The sequence below is a fragment of the Anser cygnoides genome, chromosome 14, assembly GCF_040182565.1.
Source record: "Anser cygnoides isolate HZ-2024a breed goose chromosome 14, Taihu_goose_T2T_genome, whole genome shotgun sequence".
NCBI classification, from domain to species: domain Eukaryota; kingdom Metazoa; phylum Chordata; class Aves; order Anseriformes; family Anatidae; genus Anser; species Anser cygnoides.
This window is the reverse complement of record NC_089886.1, coordinates 13,415,888-13,430,185: the sequence shown is the minus strand read 5'-3', so window position 1 is coordinate 13,430,185 and position 14,298 is coordinate 13,415,888. Positions and strand designations below refer to the sequence as shown.

General features: G+C 44.1%; 1 protein-coding gene across 1 annotated transcript in view; it reads left to right on the top strand.

Annotated features, from left to right (window-relative positions):
* Positions 1 to 14,298, top strand: part of CTNNA1 (catenin alpha 1) — a 114,679-nt gene that overhangs the window by 79,108 nt on the left and 21,273 nt on the right. Inside the window, exons 10-11 of the mRNA XM_067005529.1 lie at positions 2,507 to 2,599; positions 12,561 to 12,717. Coding sequence (XP_066861630.1) covers positions 2,507 to 2,599; positions 12,561 to 12,717 — 250 coding nt within the window. The remainder of the gene's footprint in view (positions 1 to 2,506; positions 2,600 to 12,560; positions 12,718 to 14,298) is intronic.

Genomic DNA, 14,298 nt, shown 5'->3' with positions numbered 1-14,298 from the left:
GTGGCAGCGAGCAACTGGATTGTCTTAAACTGCCAAAGAAGCTCAGTCACGGAAGCACACACACTTCTTTCATGAAGGTTGGCAGTCCCAGTTGGGCAGTTTCTAAAGAAGAATTGCCATCAGTGAGGTATTCAGGAGAAAAATGACTGTACAAAAATGACTGTGCAAAAAAGCAAAATTTCATAGTACCATGGCGGGGACACTCAATTACCAACTTCTTTGCCTCTCTGTATTCAGACAGAGCAAGGATTCTCTGTGCTTGATTCATCACACTTGGCTTGAGAGAGAGCACAACATCTCCAGATAGCGGAGAGGCTGATTTTGTAGTGCCTCAATGTAGCTTTTATTCAGCCTCTGCTCAATAGGGCTTTGTGTTCTTCTCACTTCTAGAAACTGTAACTGCTGCCGGGGAGGCAGAAATGACGTGAAAATATGGACCATAAAAAGTATTGGCAAACTGGTATTTCTCCAAAATATGACCTGTGTTTAAAACAACAACAAAATCTTTATTTGACTTTTAAATCACGGCATCTTATTGTCTTTTTATTTTTGAGCCTCTAAACAAAAGCTTAATGTACTACAGCTCGCTGTGAACTGGGGATTTAAGGTACAGCAAATCTAGAAGACAAAACCCCTCTGTTCAAAATCAAATCCCTTCCTGATGAGGCATTACCGTGTGCTGGTCGGTGGTCGTGCCCTGCGGAGGGGAGCGGGGTGTGGGGCTGCAGCAAACGTGCCAACAGAGGAGAGGCAAAAGAGCCTTTGGTGAGCTGGGCACGAGCTGCACAAACTTGCAATGAGCTCAAGACTTGCAGCAGCTTCACCTAGAGATATGGAGGTCTTTTCTCTGCAGACTGGTGGAAAAGAAAGTTGGGAAGTAAACCACTGCTATCTGAAAGCTGGTCGAGTTCCGCATGCCGCGTGTTGATGCTGCATAGTCTTTCTCTCAACTTCAGTTTGTTTTCATCCAAATATATGCCACTGCATCTGTTTACTTAGCCGTTCAGCGTTGGAAACCTACCTCTCGTTTTGACAGCTGACAGTTTTACATCCTCTGTAACTTGATTTGGCTCTGGGGGGAGGAGGATGCTGCGTGCCTCACGATGGGAATTTGCCGTGGTCCCAAAATTAATAATGGAATTGATGAAACACTGTGCAGGCATGTTGGCATGTGGTTGGTGGTTGGTGGGACAGTAATGTATTCTGTGTGGGAACATCTGCTGTAAAGGGAACAACTTGGGGAGGGGGGAAAGCATACGCTGTGGCTGCCGATACTACTTCAAAGCAACTTGTATACGAATGCCCTGGATAGTTTAATTAGAGGGAGGCTGAAATTTTCCCGGGTTATAGAGAGAAGTACACGGAGAAATCTGGTTCATTGGTGCTGGCGAGCATGTGCTGGTGTACAGTGGGGCTTTTACAACACATTTACTGTTTTTTTTTTGCAGGTTGCTCTGTCTCTGAAAGGACAGTACTCAGTGTTCATCTCAGTTCACTTCGTACTATTTTTACAGCTCTGTCTTCAAATGGCTCAGAATAACATGCTTGTCATTCACCTGTCAGCCACGAAACGTAACTTAGTTCAGACTTCCTTCCCCTGAGAGTAGCTCCAATATGAGGAACATCTCCAATTACCAAAAAAGTCTCTGCTGTCCCCATCCTGTGTACTCTTAAAAGGCAGTTGTTAACAAAAGGTCCTCTGTTTCAAGATGACCTACTTAGGGATGCTGCTGTGCAGCAGGTCAAGGTTTTGGAGTAAAGCTGTAGCATCACGAGATGCTATTCCGATTTTAGGGGGTTGGGGATGGCTCTTCAAATCACCTGTACCAGCACGTGTCTTTGTTTGAAGCACGGCACAAATGGAGGGCTGGAGGAACGCCTGTCTGATTCTGCAGCCTTTGACTAAATAAGAAGTGCATCAAGTAGTTTAAACACCAGTATCCTGTAGCTGAGGTGCGCTGTTCTGCTGATGCTGCACAAAGCCCGAGCTTTGCAGCACCTCTGCACCACTTGCACACATGAATCGCTTGGTGTGCCTATCTGCAGGTTCTTGTGGGTTCACACGCAGCAGGTCGTAGAAATCTTTCAAGAAAAAGGGGGTGTCCATATAGTTAGAAACATCAGATTTAATCCACAGGTGCTTTGGAGCTGGATTTAGTTGAATTGTGTGATTGCTGCTGTCTTGCTTCTGAATTGGAGTGGGCATTTTAACTGACTTCAAGTGCCACCAGTGATGCTCTTGTCCATTTTATTGGTGAGAACTTTGCTGAAAGGGTGGTAACGCAAATCTCTGTCCTCTTTGAATGGCTATGGTTTGATGATCTGATGTTTTATGGCTAGAGATAGAACAAATGTCATTAGTGATTTCAAAATTTGTTAGAACTGAAGCAATGTGGGCACTTTGCATTTCAATGGTCACTGTTGGGAGTGGGTAAAAAGTTTCCTACAGAGGAAAATAACAGTCAGTTCTAACAGTTCTGTTTTGTTTTCCCCACCTCTGACACAGGTTGCTAACCTGGCCTGCTCCATCTCGAATAACGAAGAAGGTGTGAAGTTGGTTCGCATGTCAGCCAGCCAGCTCGAAGCCCTGTGTCCCCAGGTAACAAAGAGCACGCGACTCACCCAGGTCGTTTGGGCGAGTGGTCCTGCGCTGTACAGAGTGCTGGCCTTCTGGTGTACCTTTATGGACCTGTCTGCCTGCAGAACTCGATGTTTTCCTTAACGCGTATAGTAAATTAAATGCATCAAAACTTAGAAATCTAAAACTACTTGACAGAAAGTAATTAGTGATGAGAATGAATCTTCGGCTCTTTTTAACATAATAACTGTAAGTTCCTTGTGCCTGGGTATTCTAGTAACCTCCGAGACAGTAACCCAGTGAAGCTTCAGTGATTTACTCTGCACGTTCATGTTGTGGGAAGATGTGTTGTGAAGACACTACCACTGCTCTGATATATGCTATAAGATGAATTACTTTTTTTTTTCCTGAGTAGATTATAAATATGTCAAAAAAATCTTCCTGATGGACCAGGATCGGAGGAAGCTGGCTATGCATGAAGAGTTTGAACCTGGCTGAGACTATCCTTTAATTAATAACTTCTTAATGGCACGAAGGAAATTAGGTTTATATAAGAACTAGGCTATCCTCTTTCATTTTGATACTACTGATGTTTTAAATGTCAACAACTAGATACTTGAATGAACCCCTGAAGACTGCAGAGTGCTGTCAGTTCTGGCGATTACGTCTTTAAAAGCATCAGGAAGTTCAGGTCTAAAACACACAAATAAGCTGCTGTTGGTAACTGGATGCTAATGGAAAATACGTACTCAAAAGTTGTCAAATGTCATTTTATGAAAATAAGGTTCATCATCGCAGAATTATTTGGCGTTTATTCAGGTTCTCCCATATATATATTTGAAATCAGTCCGAAGGAAGTGAGATATGTACGCCTACCTACAGGTAGGTGCACATAGGAGGAAGACTAGTTTAATTTTTTCTATTACTTTCTAATAGCAGTGTTATTAAATAGGTGAAGATCAGCATCTAAGCATAAAACATTCAATACTATCTAGGAGACCTTTTGCTGTCCTGGGCTGGGCTTGTGTGGTTTGTACTCCTGGATCAGACCCTGGGACTGGTGCATCAGCTGTGCTGTACCATCCTCCCATATCCAGGGCAGGTGGCATATATGGCTTGTTAAAAGCAAAGGTCCCAATTTTTAGAGCTGGAAGAAAGCATCTGTAAGAAATAGATTTTTAAAAGTCAAAGTCATCATACTTGGTATGAGGGCTTGATCTTTCCGAAAGAAACTAACCAGGCTGTACATATTTTTTTTTTAGCTATCTCCAAGAATATGGGAGTATAATGCATGATCCTCCAAATGAATGCTGGTGCTTTTGAAAATAAGCATCTTAAACTTAGGATTTCTTTGAATCTAAATGCCTCTGGGACATATTCAAGTTGGGTAGTGGTCTGTCACCTTTATAAAATTACCATCATAATCAAGTCAACATGAAATAATCAACTACAGCCAATAGTCACAAAGACTGAAGTGCAGTTGTTAATGTTTGTTTTCAGGGATCATGCTAACACATGTAGTACGTGTTGGAAGCTTTGATTATCTATAAACAGGTGAGGAGGGCTAGAACTGATGGGTTTTGGCTTATGTAAGTTCCATATCTGAGTTTCTAAGCCTTCAGTTCTAATGCTCCACAGTGCAGCCTGCCTTGATTTTAGGGTAGTCACCAAGAGATTAGTAAATGACACTATAGATGTTCATAGTACTTGAAAGAACGCTTTTATGTTACATTATGTGTTCTCTAGTAGATAGTTTAGTGCTCTAGGAGTATTTAAACGTGTTGTGAATCCTGAGATAATTAGGGACACTTGTTTAAACTGTTTTACAAATGGCATCTGTGTTTTCTCCTAACAGTACAGAAGTTTGTCCAATGCCAGTCTGAGCGATGCAGCACACTTGTCCTCATTGAGCGTTACTGATCACCCCCAAACTTTGATCATTCTGTACAATCTCTAAATGCTTCTAGTTACACAGCTTAGTGAGGTGCTTTTTTTAAAGGCAATTATATGCTTATTTAGCAGTTTATTCCTGACAAGAAGCACAGCGTGTTCTTGGATCTCTCTAGGTGACAAACATGTGAATTAGGCATAAAATACAAATTTACTCCAATATTATCTGCATTCTTTTTTTTGCTTAGATGGTATTTTTCCAGAAAGATGCTGCATTCAGAATGAGTCAAGTCAATCAGTAATTACAATACACTCTGAAACTCAAGCGAATATATCAATATCACATGGAAATACGATGTATGAAATTTAATTCAGAGCATTGCTCTGGTGGAAAGGATGAAACTGAAATTTAATGCGCTTGATTAAGTTCCCAGGTAACCTCTTAAATAGCTTAGCAATGTAGAGGCCATTCTGGGAGTAGGGAACTCCTGGTTAAAGAACGATTTCTGCAGAAATCAATCTGTAGAGTTAATTATAAAAGCTGTATCTCGGGCAGAGCAGTTAGTCGGTCCCTTGCCGTAACTAGCCTTCCAGAGCTGGCAGCAGGAGTAGGGAATGTGCAACACTTCAAACTGTTTCTTTAGGCAAAGCTTGGAAGTTTTGTTGGTACAGACGAGAATTCATTCATTGCCCATGTCACCTAAGGGCTCAGACGTTCTCAGATTTGAAATTTAATTCTTTGAGCAAAAAAAAGGTGCAGAAAATGGTCTGAAAAGTCACTACACTGGCAAGCAGTTAAATTGGGATCGTGTGCCTGGCTTGCTGCAAATCGTTGTTTCCTCCAGAAAAGCCATGTGAGTAACATCATCCTTGCTGTTTGTGAGTCCCTGGCCAATTAGCATGAAATCAAATGCAAAGTTGGAGGCTAAATATAGTATTTAGAGCCTCCTCTGATGGCCCAGGAAGAGCCGTTAGGACGAGCTGCGTGCTCTGCAGTAGCCCGCTGGGTTGCTTCTGCCAGGCTGGGCGTGCAGGGGAGAAATCACGCAGCGCTCGGGGGGCACTGGTGCTGCTCTGTGAAGCTTTGGCTTGGAAGCCAGCCCGAGTTTTGTTTTTGAAGGCATGTGTTGCTGAAAATCTGCTTGTTGAAGTGAAAGGACTTTTTTCCAGCATCCCACAGGGTTTACCTGCATTCCTGCATCCTTGTGCCTGGCTAGGTGTGTCTGTGGTGTGTAAGGAGGAAGGAACAAAAGTCTCGATCATTACAGCTAAGCATTTTATTTTTTAAACATTTAAGATGTCTTTCGTAGTGGAAATGGAAAAGTACTGCTGCGAAATACTTGGAATAGTTGCCTGTGCTTCCATTTGCCTAGCAGCGTGCTGGGGGAAGTTTTCTTTGCCTTCTTGCTAAACACAGAGCTTGCCAATGGTAAATTAGTGAAAGATTTTGTTTATCTCAACTCAAAAACCTGGATCCTTGCTTGCAACTTTGGCTTCTGAGTTCTGTTTCCAAGAAGTACTTGCTTTGGGAGCCTGCGAAAGCTGTTTTGTAACAGTGTTTTGAATTAAAGATGTCTGAGAAGAGAGCTTACCCATAGCAGTCTTTCTGATCATACAAGCTGTAGGTGTTTAGAAAGCAACAGTGAAAATGCCCCAGTATAGCTACTGAAGGGAAAGGATTGCTCCATCCTTTTGATGTGACAGTCTGCTATCACTTGCAGCTGCTTCTACCAGCTATTTGTTGACTTTCGCATTCTTTAAAGCCTCTGTAAAGTTCATCTGCAGACTCCTAGCCAAATTGTAGGCGACTGGGAGTTTCAGAAAATAATTATAGAATAGAGCTTCTGTCGGTTGGGTGCTTGCTTCTTCCAGAAAAGGCTGGGTTCCAGCGCCCCTGGGTCTGACCAGCCCCTGGGTGGCAGCCCGCAGGAGCAGGGTGGACCCGCACCTCCCTGGCACAGGCGCTCGGGAGCTGCTCTCCTAGCTGTAAGGCACCGAGGGGTGGCTCTGAGCACCACGGGCTGCCTTGCGAGGCCACCAGGCACCGTCTCCACCTCTGCTTTCCATGCTCGCTCCATGCCTGCTGTAGCACAGGCAGCAGTTGGTGCGGCTCGCCTACCCTGCACAGGCAGTGAGTGGCACAGATTAAACAGGCTTCCTATGATTCTTGGATTAAATTACACTTTTTATAAAAAAAAAAAAAAAAATAAATTGGCTCTTTTCATATTAATGTCTTGTTTTAATGACTGCTGTTCCACATCCATACATTCCAATTTGGAAATGCTTGAAAAGCAATTTTCTGCGTATAGATTTCTGATGAGGCAGATGGTTACATATGCTGATCACACCTACTACCACAGACAAACAAAATGCAAAAGCATATGAGGAGTCCCATGTAGAGGCTCCAAAGTGCATAAAAACTTCTGTTAAAAAGTTAACGGTTAGGTGCAGTTCTGTGTCGTGCAGGCTCCCTGTGAAGAACAACCACCACCGGACAGGAGTGGCCATCCAAGGAATAATAGTAGAAGCTTGAGCAGTTACTGATTCTCTGCGTGTACATTAAAAGAATCAATGATAGGAGAAAGGGATTGAGTTCTGAGGTAAGAGGCATGTCAGTGGGTAAGGGCTGTGTCTCTTCATCACTGGCACGGTGTAATGTGTGGAGCGCTGTAGCAGAACATCTTCCAGAAAAAACATCACGCCCTGAAACTCCCAGAGCTTCATTGCTTCAAGTCAGTGAAACACAGAACAAAGCAGCACAAAGGGACACCAAGACAAATGCCTCCAACATTCTCGCAGCTTCAGCAGTGGCTGGTATTATAATGCGAGCCTTCAGCTACCAAAGAAAACGCTTTTCTTTATACAGGAAACTGATAGGATAATTATGCATGCACAGGATATAAATAGAAAATCACTTTGACAGTAGCATAAGCTAGACTGGAAAAGGTCATGTTATTCCAGTAAAAGCCTGTCAGTGACCAACAGCAGTAAGCATCCTCTGCATAGACACCTAAAGTAACTACAGGAAAGGAAGGTGGTCAAAGAACCTTTTATATACAGGCGCACAGAACTGGAAGTCAGAAGCGAACTTTTCCTTTTGGTGCCTCAGCATCCAGGCACTTGCTGGTCGCTGCCATTATAGCTGGCGAACGTGCAAAACAATCTGCTGTGTGTTTTGCTTCCAGGCATCTCAGCTCATCAGTCTCTGCAGAGTGCTTTTTGCTGTATTGAAGTACAGAGAGGGTTAGCAGCCGCAGACATGTGAATGCGAACCTGGGGTTGGATGTAAGTGGAAGTGACTGAACTGTCCTGCTTACAACCCGTGTTCCTTCTCGGAGCAAAATGGAACTAGGAGCAGAGGGGGAGACAGGAGAAGGGTGGATGCTGGAGGTAACTTTGGGACCTAGGGTATGGAAAATCAAGTTACGAGCGGCTTTTTACAAACTGTCAGTAAGCTAGTAGCTCTGTTTTCTTGAAGACAGAAAAACAGTGGTGTTAGCATCCACCTGGGCCAGGGGTGTCCCGGCTGGGCTCAGCTGCTGTGGCGGCTTTGGAGGTACAGGGTATGAACTGGTTTGGTGCCGAACTGAAGTCTGGGCTCCCTCTGCTTCTCTTCCCAATCCCAGCCAGCCCCCCGTGCCCGGGCAGAAGCAGGAGGCCAGCACCACCTCGCCTCCCTGAGCTGAAACTGGGGCAAGAGCACGCAGTGCGACTGCTGGTTTTGGGAGCCTCGCTGAGAGCTTGCTTCTGCTCAGCCTCGTGCTTAAGTCACGTACCCTGGAGTCACTTATCCTGTCCCTTTCGTGTGCTCCAGAATAAAACCATGATTTTCACGTGTCAGCTGGGAATTGTTTTGTATGTGTTGTTGCTTTTTGTCCCACCTGTGAGGTGATAGCTGATGGGGGGGTGCTCGTTTTATCGGGTTTATTGTTTGTTTGGTTTGGTTTTGTTTCTACAGATGTAAAATATCCTAAATTGGAAGGCCATGTAGCTACTTCTCCACCTCATTACCCAAATGGCCACGAGAAAGCTGATGCATCAAGATCTTTATTTAAAAACAAAACAAACAAAAAAATCCCAAATATTTGAACTAAGCAGAGTAGGTGTTTAGTGAGCAGGGGAAAGGTGGCTGGGTGCTTCTTGGTGTGGGACAGCAACACCCTAAAGCCAGTGCAGAAGGAACAGTGTCTTATAAAGATCAAAAGTCCCTATAAAAATACTGAGGCAACAGTGAAATGAGTGCTTACAGCCACCGACCCAGGGAGCTACGTGGCTTGTGGGTGTTGTATGCGCCGAGACAACATTAAGGGGCAAGAGGTAAGGATTGCAAGGTGAAACAAATAGGCAATAATTTTCTTCTCCCAGGTGAGGTTTCTTCCTCTGGCCGTGCCAGCCCAGTGCTCAGAACAGTTCTCTGTAGGAAAGCACAACGTGCAAGCGCTTTCTTCTGGCCTTTCAGTCACTTTTCCAGATGGGGCGCAGAAGGGTTTTGTCTTCAGTCTTTAGTTTCAGCAAGGAGGAAGGTGGCAGGTTCTTCCCAGGAGGATTTGAGGTGCAGATTGAGCCATCAGCCGCGAGGTTTTTGGATCCCCAGCCTCCCAGATCTCAGGGCAGGAGCTGCCAAGCCCTGGCTGTGCTGGAGGCAGAGGAAAGGCGCTCCAAGCAACTGGCTGGAACCACGCTACTGAGCGCTGGGCTGACTTGAACATTGCAATTGCTACATGAAACAAAGCACCGATAAAAATAGTGTGTTTTCTTGCCATGCTTCATTTCCTTCTGGATAGTCTCAAAATGTCCCTGTTTGATTCTTTTCTTTGTACAACTTCAGTGAGTCATTGTGATCACAGTGCTCTGGCAGAATTTTGAGAAGCTCTGAAATACAGAATATCTCCCTGCAATTGCCAAATGTTTTACATGGAAACAGCTACATTTCAGGTAGTCTTGCCATAGTTCTTCCTATTTTTGGACTATATATATCCTTCCTGCAAGTTATTCATATTTTAAATTAATTCTTACAATTAAATGCTCAGTGCTTCATATTTTTGGAGGAGCAATAGCGTACTTCAGTCAATCCTGTAACCTTTACCTCCAAAGTATTCATTTTTAGATAATAAAGGAATTACAGAGTTGACCACCCACCATACACACAGACTATGTATAATCCAGTATTTCTGTCCTTTTGCCATGCCTCCCTAAGCATCTGTTGGCAAATAAATCAGTCACTCTGGATACCAGCCATAATGCAAGAGCATATTTACCTGAATAGATATTTTTTAGGATTTTATCAGTAATCCCTGGGATATTTCACCCAAATAGATGTGAGAGATGTCCAGGATAACTTGTCTGTGTAAATCTTAAGCTTCACGTATTTGACAGAGTGAAGGGTCTGATGTCCTTGCTAAAACTGAAAGTTTTGACCACTTTACAGATGGAGTTCAAGATGCTAGATGTGTAGAAATGGATTCAGGACCATGAGGTGGAATACGTGCTATAAAAAGGGCTCTTGGGCTGCATCAGCCATCCTGAGTTTCCTCCTGAGCACACATGGGAGCATGCATACCTTTGTGGGTTTGTGAGAACTAAGCTGTATTTTGTATTTAGCTCTGCAGAGATACTCAGTAGCCTTCGATTTCCCCACCAGAGCGTTGCCCTTGTCCCTAGCACTGCCGGCTGCTTTCTAAGCACAGGATGGGTCTGTTGGCAAGGCAAGTCTTGCCTGCTATTTTTGCTGGGCAGATTTTTTAAGGTGCTTTTGCGTTGACCATCCCTTTTTGCTGGTGTCACATACAAAACGAGAACCTTATTCCAGCTGGATAAGCGGCCTGCCTGGAGGACAGTGGTGCAGCTTGTGCCTCCTGCATTTGGGTTTGGGGTGATGCCTTATTTGAGCGTTTTGGGCGCTTGCTGAGCCCTCTCTCTCTGACAGCTCTCGTATTAGATATGAGGAGTTGCTTAATGTGGGCATCTGGGGTTGAACAGGTGCTGTTGACAAAGATTAATTGTTCAGACAACTGCTGCTGTCCAGACATACAGCACACAGGTACATAGGCAATATGTTCCTTCGGCACTAGGGCTGACCTGTCTCAGTGCCTGAAGTGTGTTTTCATATCCGATATTAGCCAAGGTAGCTAGAGGAGAGGAGGATAAAACGCCCTGAGCCTTGGTATCGCCGTCTTCTCTGTCTCTGTAGTAGTGGTTACTAGCTACATAACAGCGCAGAGCAGATTGCTGGAACACTGCCTGTCTTACCCTTTTTGTTTGCATAATGCCTGTTATTTGTATTCATCTTCATAAAATTTGGATATCTAGATTTTCATTGATAGATAATGCATTATATAAATGAGTCTGGAGCAAGAAATGGCATTGGCTAGACTTAAGAAACAGGGGCTTTGAGCAGAGAATGGGTTTCCCTTTCTAAAAACTCTATTTCTGATTGATTTTAGAGTTCTGAACTTCATTTTTGTGGGTATCACAAGGCTTTTTTCAGAGCCTGCAGGACTTGGGAACCACAGATGCCATGGGCAGTGTGAGGCTGGTCGGAGCAGCCAGCACCCCCGCAGGCAGCGGCTCTCTCCTGGAAGGGGACTCCTGGTTCCCACAGCTGCTTACCCTCAAAGTGAGAATTCATGGTTTAATTTTGGGAAAGGGGAAGCAGCAGAAGACCCACGCGTTGCTCAGTCAGCGCAGTGTCGTTATTGCCAGGATTTCAAGGTGTGTTTCATCCCCGCAGGCCTCCTGACCGGACCGCAGCCCATGGCAGGTCGTTTCTCATTTGCCGGTGTTACAAAGCCCATCACCGTGCTCGTGTCGATGTGTGACCCCAGCTCTCAGCCTCCCTCTCCGGAGGCAGGCTGGTAGCTCGCAGAGCAGGGTAACTTGGCTCAGTCAGTGCCATTCCTAGCGTCCCTTGGGTGAATCAGCCTCCTTCTCCTGCCTGACTCACTCAGTGCCATCATGATACGTTTGACATCACCATCATTTCCATGTTTAGTGAGTTATATATTTTTTTAAATGCTTTGTGACACTTTCAAATGAGGCAGGTAGAAAAAGTAGATCTTGTAAACGCAGGAACATCTGGTGCTTGCATGTTTTGTTCAACAACTTCGTGAAATTAATGCAGTCCTAAAGTGGAGAAGAAAAATTACACGCTGAACTTAGGAGTTAATTAGCTCTAGCGCCCAGGTGTTTGAAAACAGGGTTCGGATTGTCGTGTCGGTCTGACTGGAGGTTTTCTCGTGCCTGGCATGTTCCCAGGTCACTTTGCTGAAGCATAGTGGAGCCAGAGCTGATGCTGGAAGAGGAGCAGGCTTTTGTGACTGCTTTCTTCGCACACGTGAAGAGGCTTTTTAAGACATTTACCTGACGAGTTAGTTAGCACAGCATAAAGTTTGTTACCCAGCAGTGTGTGTAACATTTCTTCTGCTCAGAAAATCAACAGGATCGGAGGAAATTACAGTCTGAGGGTTTGAAAAAAACTTGTAGGGGCTTCGGGAGGAGCATCAGATAAGGAGCACCAAATAAAAAAACTCCAGTTCCCTGGCTAATTCAGCTCTACCAGAGCCATAATAGAAATCTTAAGCTGTTGTAAGAATTACTGGCAAGGTACAGAGCACAATTTTAAGGAAAAGAAGATAAATAATAAAATCTATCCTTATTTTTTGTGTTTGTATATTGTTCCTACTTCAAACTGTGTAAACTTAATCCTATTTTGACCTTTTTTTCCTCAGGTTCTGGTGCCTAGCTTAGGAAATGCAGCCTCCAATGTACTAAATGTCATCCTGTCTGAAATGTGTAACAGCATGACCTGTGTTCAGAGAGCTGCACCTTTTTAACATGAGCTGTTAAAGAAAGGTGAAGCTGGCTGGTGTGAATACCTGCCAAGTGTCCTTGCATGTAATAACTACCCATAACAAACGTGGGAGCAGGTATGAGCTGGGCATGAAAGCATCAGAATAAACACTTTTGTGTTTAAACATCAAGTTCCAGAAAACTTATTAAACTTGCTTTGTTTGCTGCTGAGTTCGCTGGATAAACATAAAGAACCCTTTGTCGAGTTCAGAACGTGCTTTAAAAATCCAGAGGTGTTTTGCAGGTCATTAATGCTGCACTGGCTCTGGCTGCTAAACCCCAAAGCAAGCTGGCTCAAGAAAACATGGAGCTCTTCAAAGAGCAGTGGGAGAAGCAGGTCCGCGTGCTGACCGACGCCGTCGATGACATAACTTCCATTGATGACTTCCTGGCCGTATCAGGTAAGGGGGTGACCTGAGACACAGTCCTTCTCGTAACCGCGCTTATTCCTGGGAATAAGAGCCTTCTGGAGCCTTCCCTGGTGTTTGGAAGGGATGGTGTTGGTACACTTCACCTGGCACGCGTTGTCTGCTGCTGAGTGTGGTGTAAAAATAGAGCGGGAGTTGTTGGCACAAGGAGGAAAGGTATTTTTCCAAGTGTGAAAACAGTGATAGTTTAGTTAGCAGGTACTCTGAAAACTTGTCATTGCACTTACAGAGTGAGCATGCATAAATGTATATATTTACATGTCAGTAGACAGATCCGCTTAAATATAGTGGAAGACACTTCATGTCTCTGGATCTTGAATCGCTAGCTGAGCTTCCAGTGAGTTGCCATGTAGCTACTGGAGACAAGCCTCACTGCTAACACTGGGGGAAATAGAAAATGTTAACATTCAAGTTAGGAACTAGCAGAAAAAAGGATCCCTCAGTTCAACTCAGACTCTTCTTACAAAAATAAAAATTAATATCAAACTATGATCATACAAGTTAATTAAAAATGTTCATTCAGAAAATGTTCTGTGAATATTTTTAATCCCGTCAGTTCTCCTAACGTTTTTAAAGAACATCATATGCTTATCATGATACAGTAATAATTCTTTTTGTCACAGTGCTTGCTGAGATAACCTGTTTTATCAGCATCAAGTGATAAAGACCCACTAGTAGCTGCAGTGACCTAGAAATAATAGGGGCATTTTTATTTTCACGTCCTCTAATTCTACTGTAGTCAGAAGACGCGGTGATATAACCACATGAATTGTGCCCGCACTAGCTTTCGCAAATTACCGCTACAAGTTGAGGGTCTGATTTTCCTAGTGCAAACAGACTGGAGCATCTCCAGTGACCTAGAAACCCCAGCCGTAAAGAGAGATTTTAGAGAAGGATGTGTGGGATCAGAGGTACCAAGTGAACATACCTAGAAAATGTACATGAAATACTGAGGTCCTGAATTAAAAGACCCTCTTTTTAAAAAAAAAATATTCAAAATAAATTTAAAAAGGTAGTGTTTCTACAAAGAGTCACCTGTTTACATGGTATATTGTGGTTCCCTGGGTTCTGAACACACAGAGTTTCTTTGCAGTGAGTTAGCAGAAACTTTCTGCACAATTGCATGTCCTCCTTCTCTCTCTCTTTCTGCGTGCTCTTCGTTGCAGCAGCAGTTGAAATGGCACAGCTGCGAGGAGCCTATTTCTGGGGAAATATATTTAGAGAGAATTGCGTGCTGAAGTTCACGGCTCCATTTGGAGTTTGCCCACAAGTGTGCAAAACATTTCAAAGAGAAAAAACTGTCTGTGAAAACGCAGCCCGTATAGAGCCGCCTGGCTGTGTTCACTTAGAGGTGTGCCTCAAAACGGGGCAAACCCCTGGGACTGGGTGGTCCCTTTCCCCATGTAGGTCCCTCAAAGAGATGGGTACCTGCTTTTGAGGGACAGGATGCGGTGCTGGCCCATTGTTGAATTGCTCTGAGAAGTGTCAAGGGTTTGGCGATAGGCTGGGACCGTTTCTTTGCTGGGGTGACGGCAGGCTGGCTCGCAGACAGCG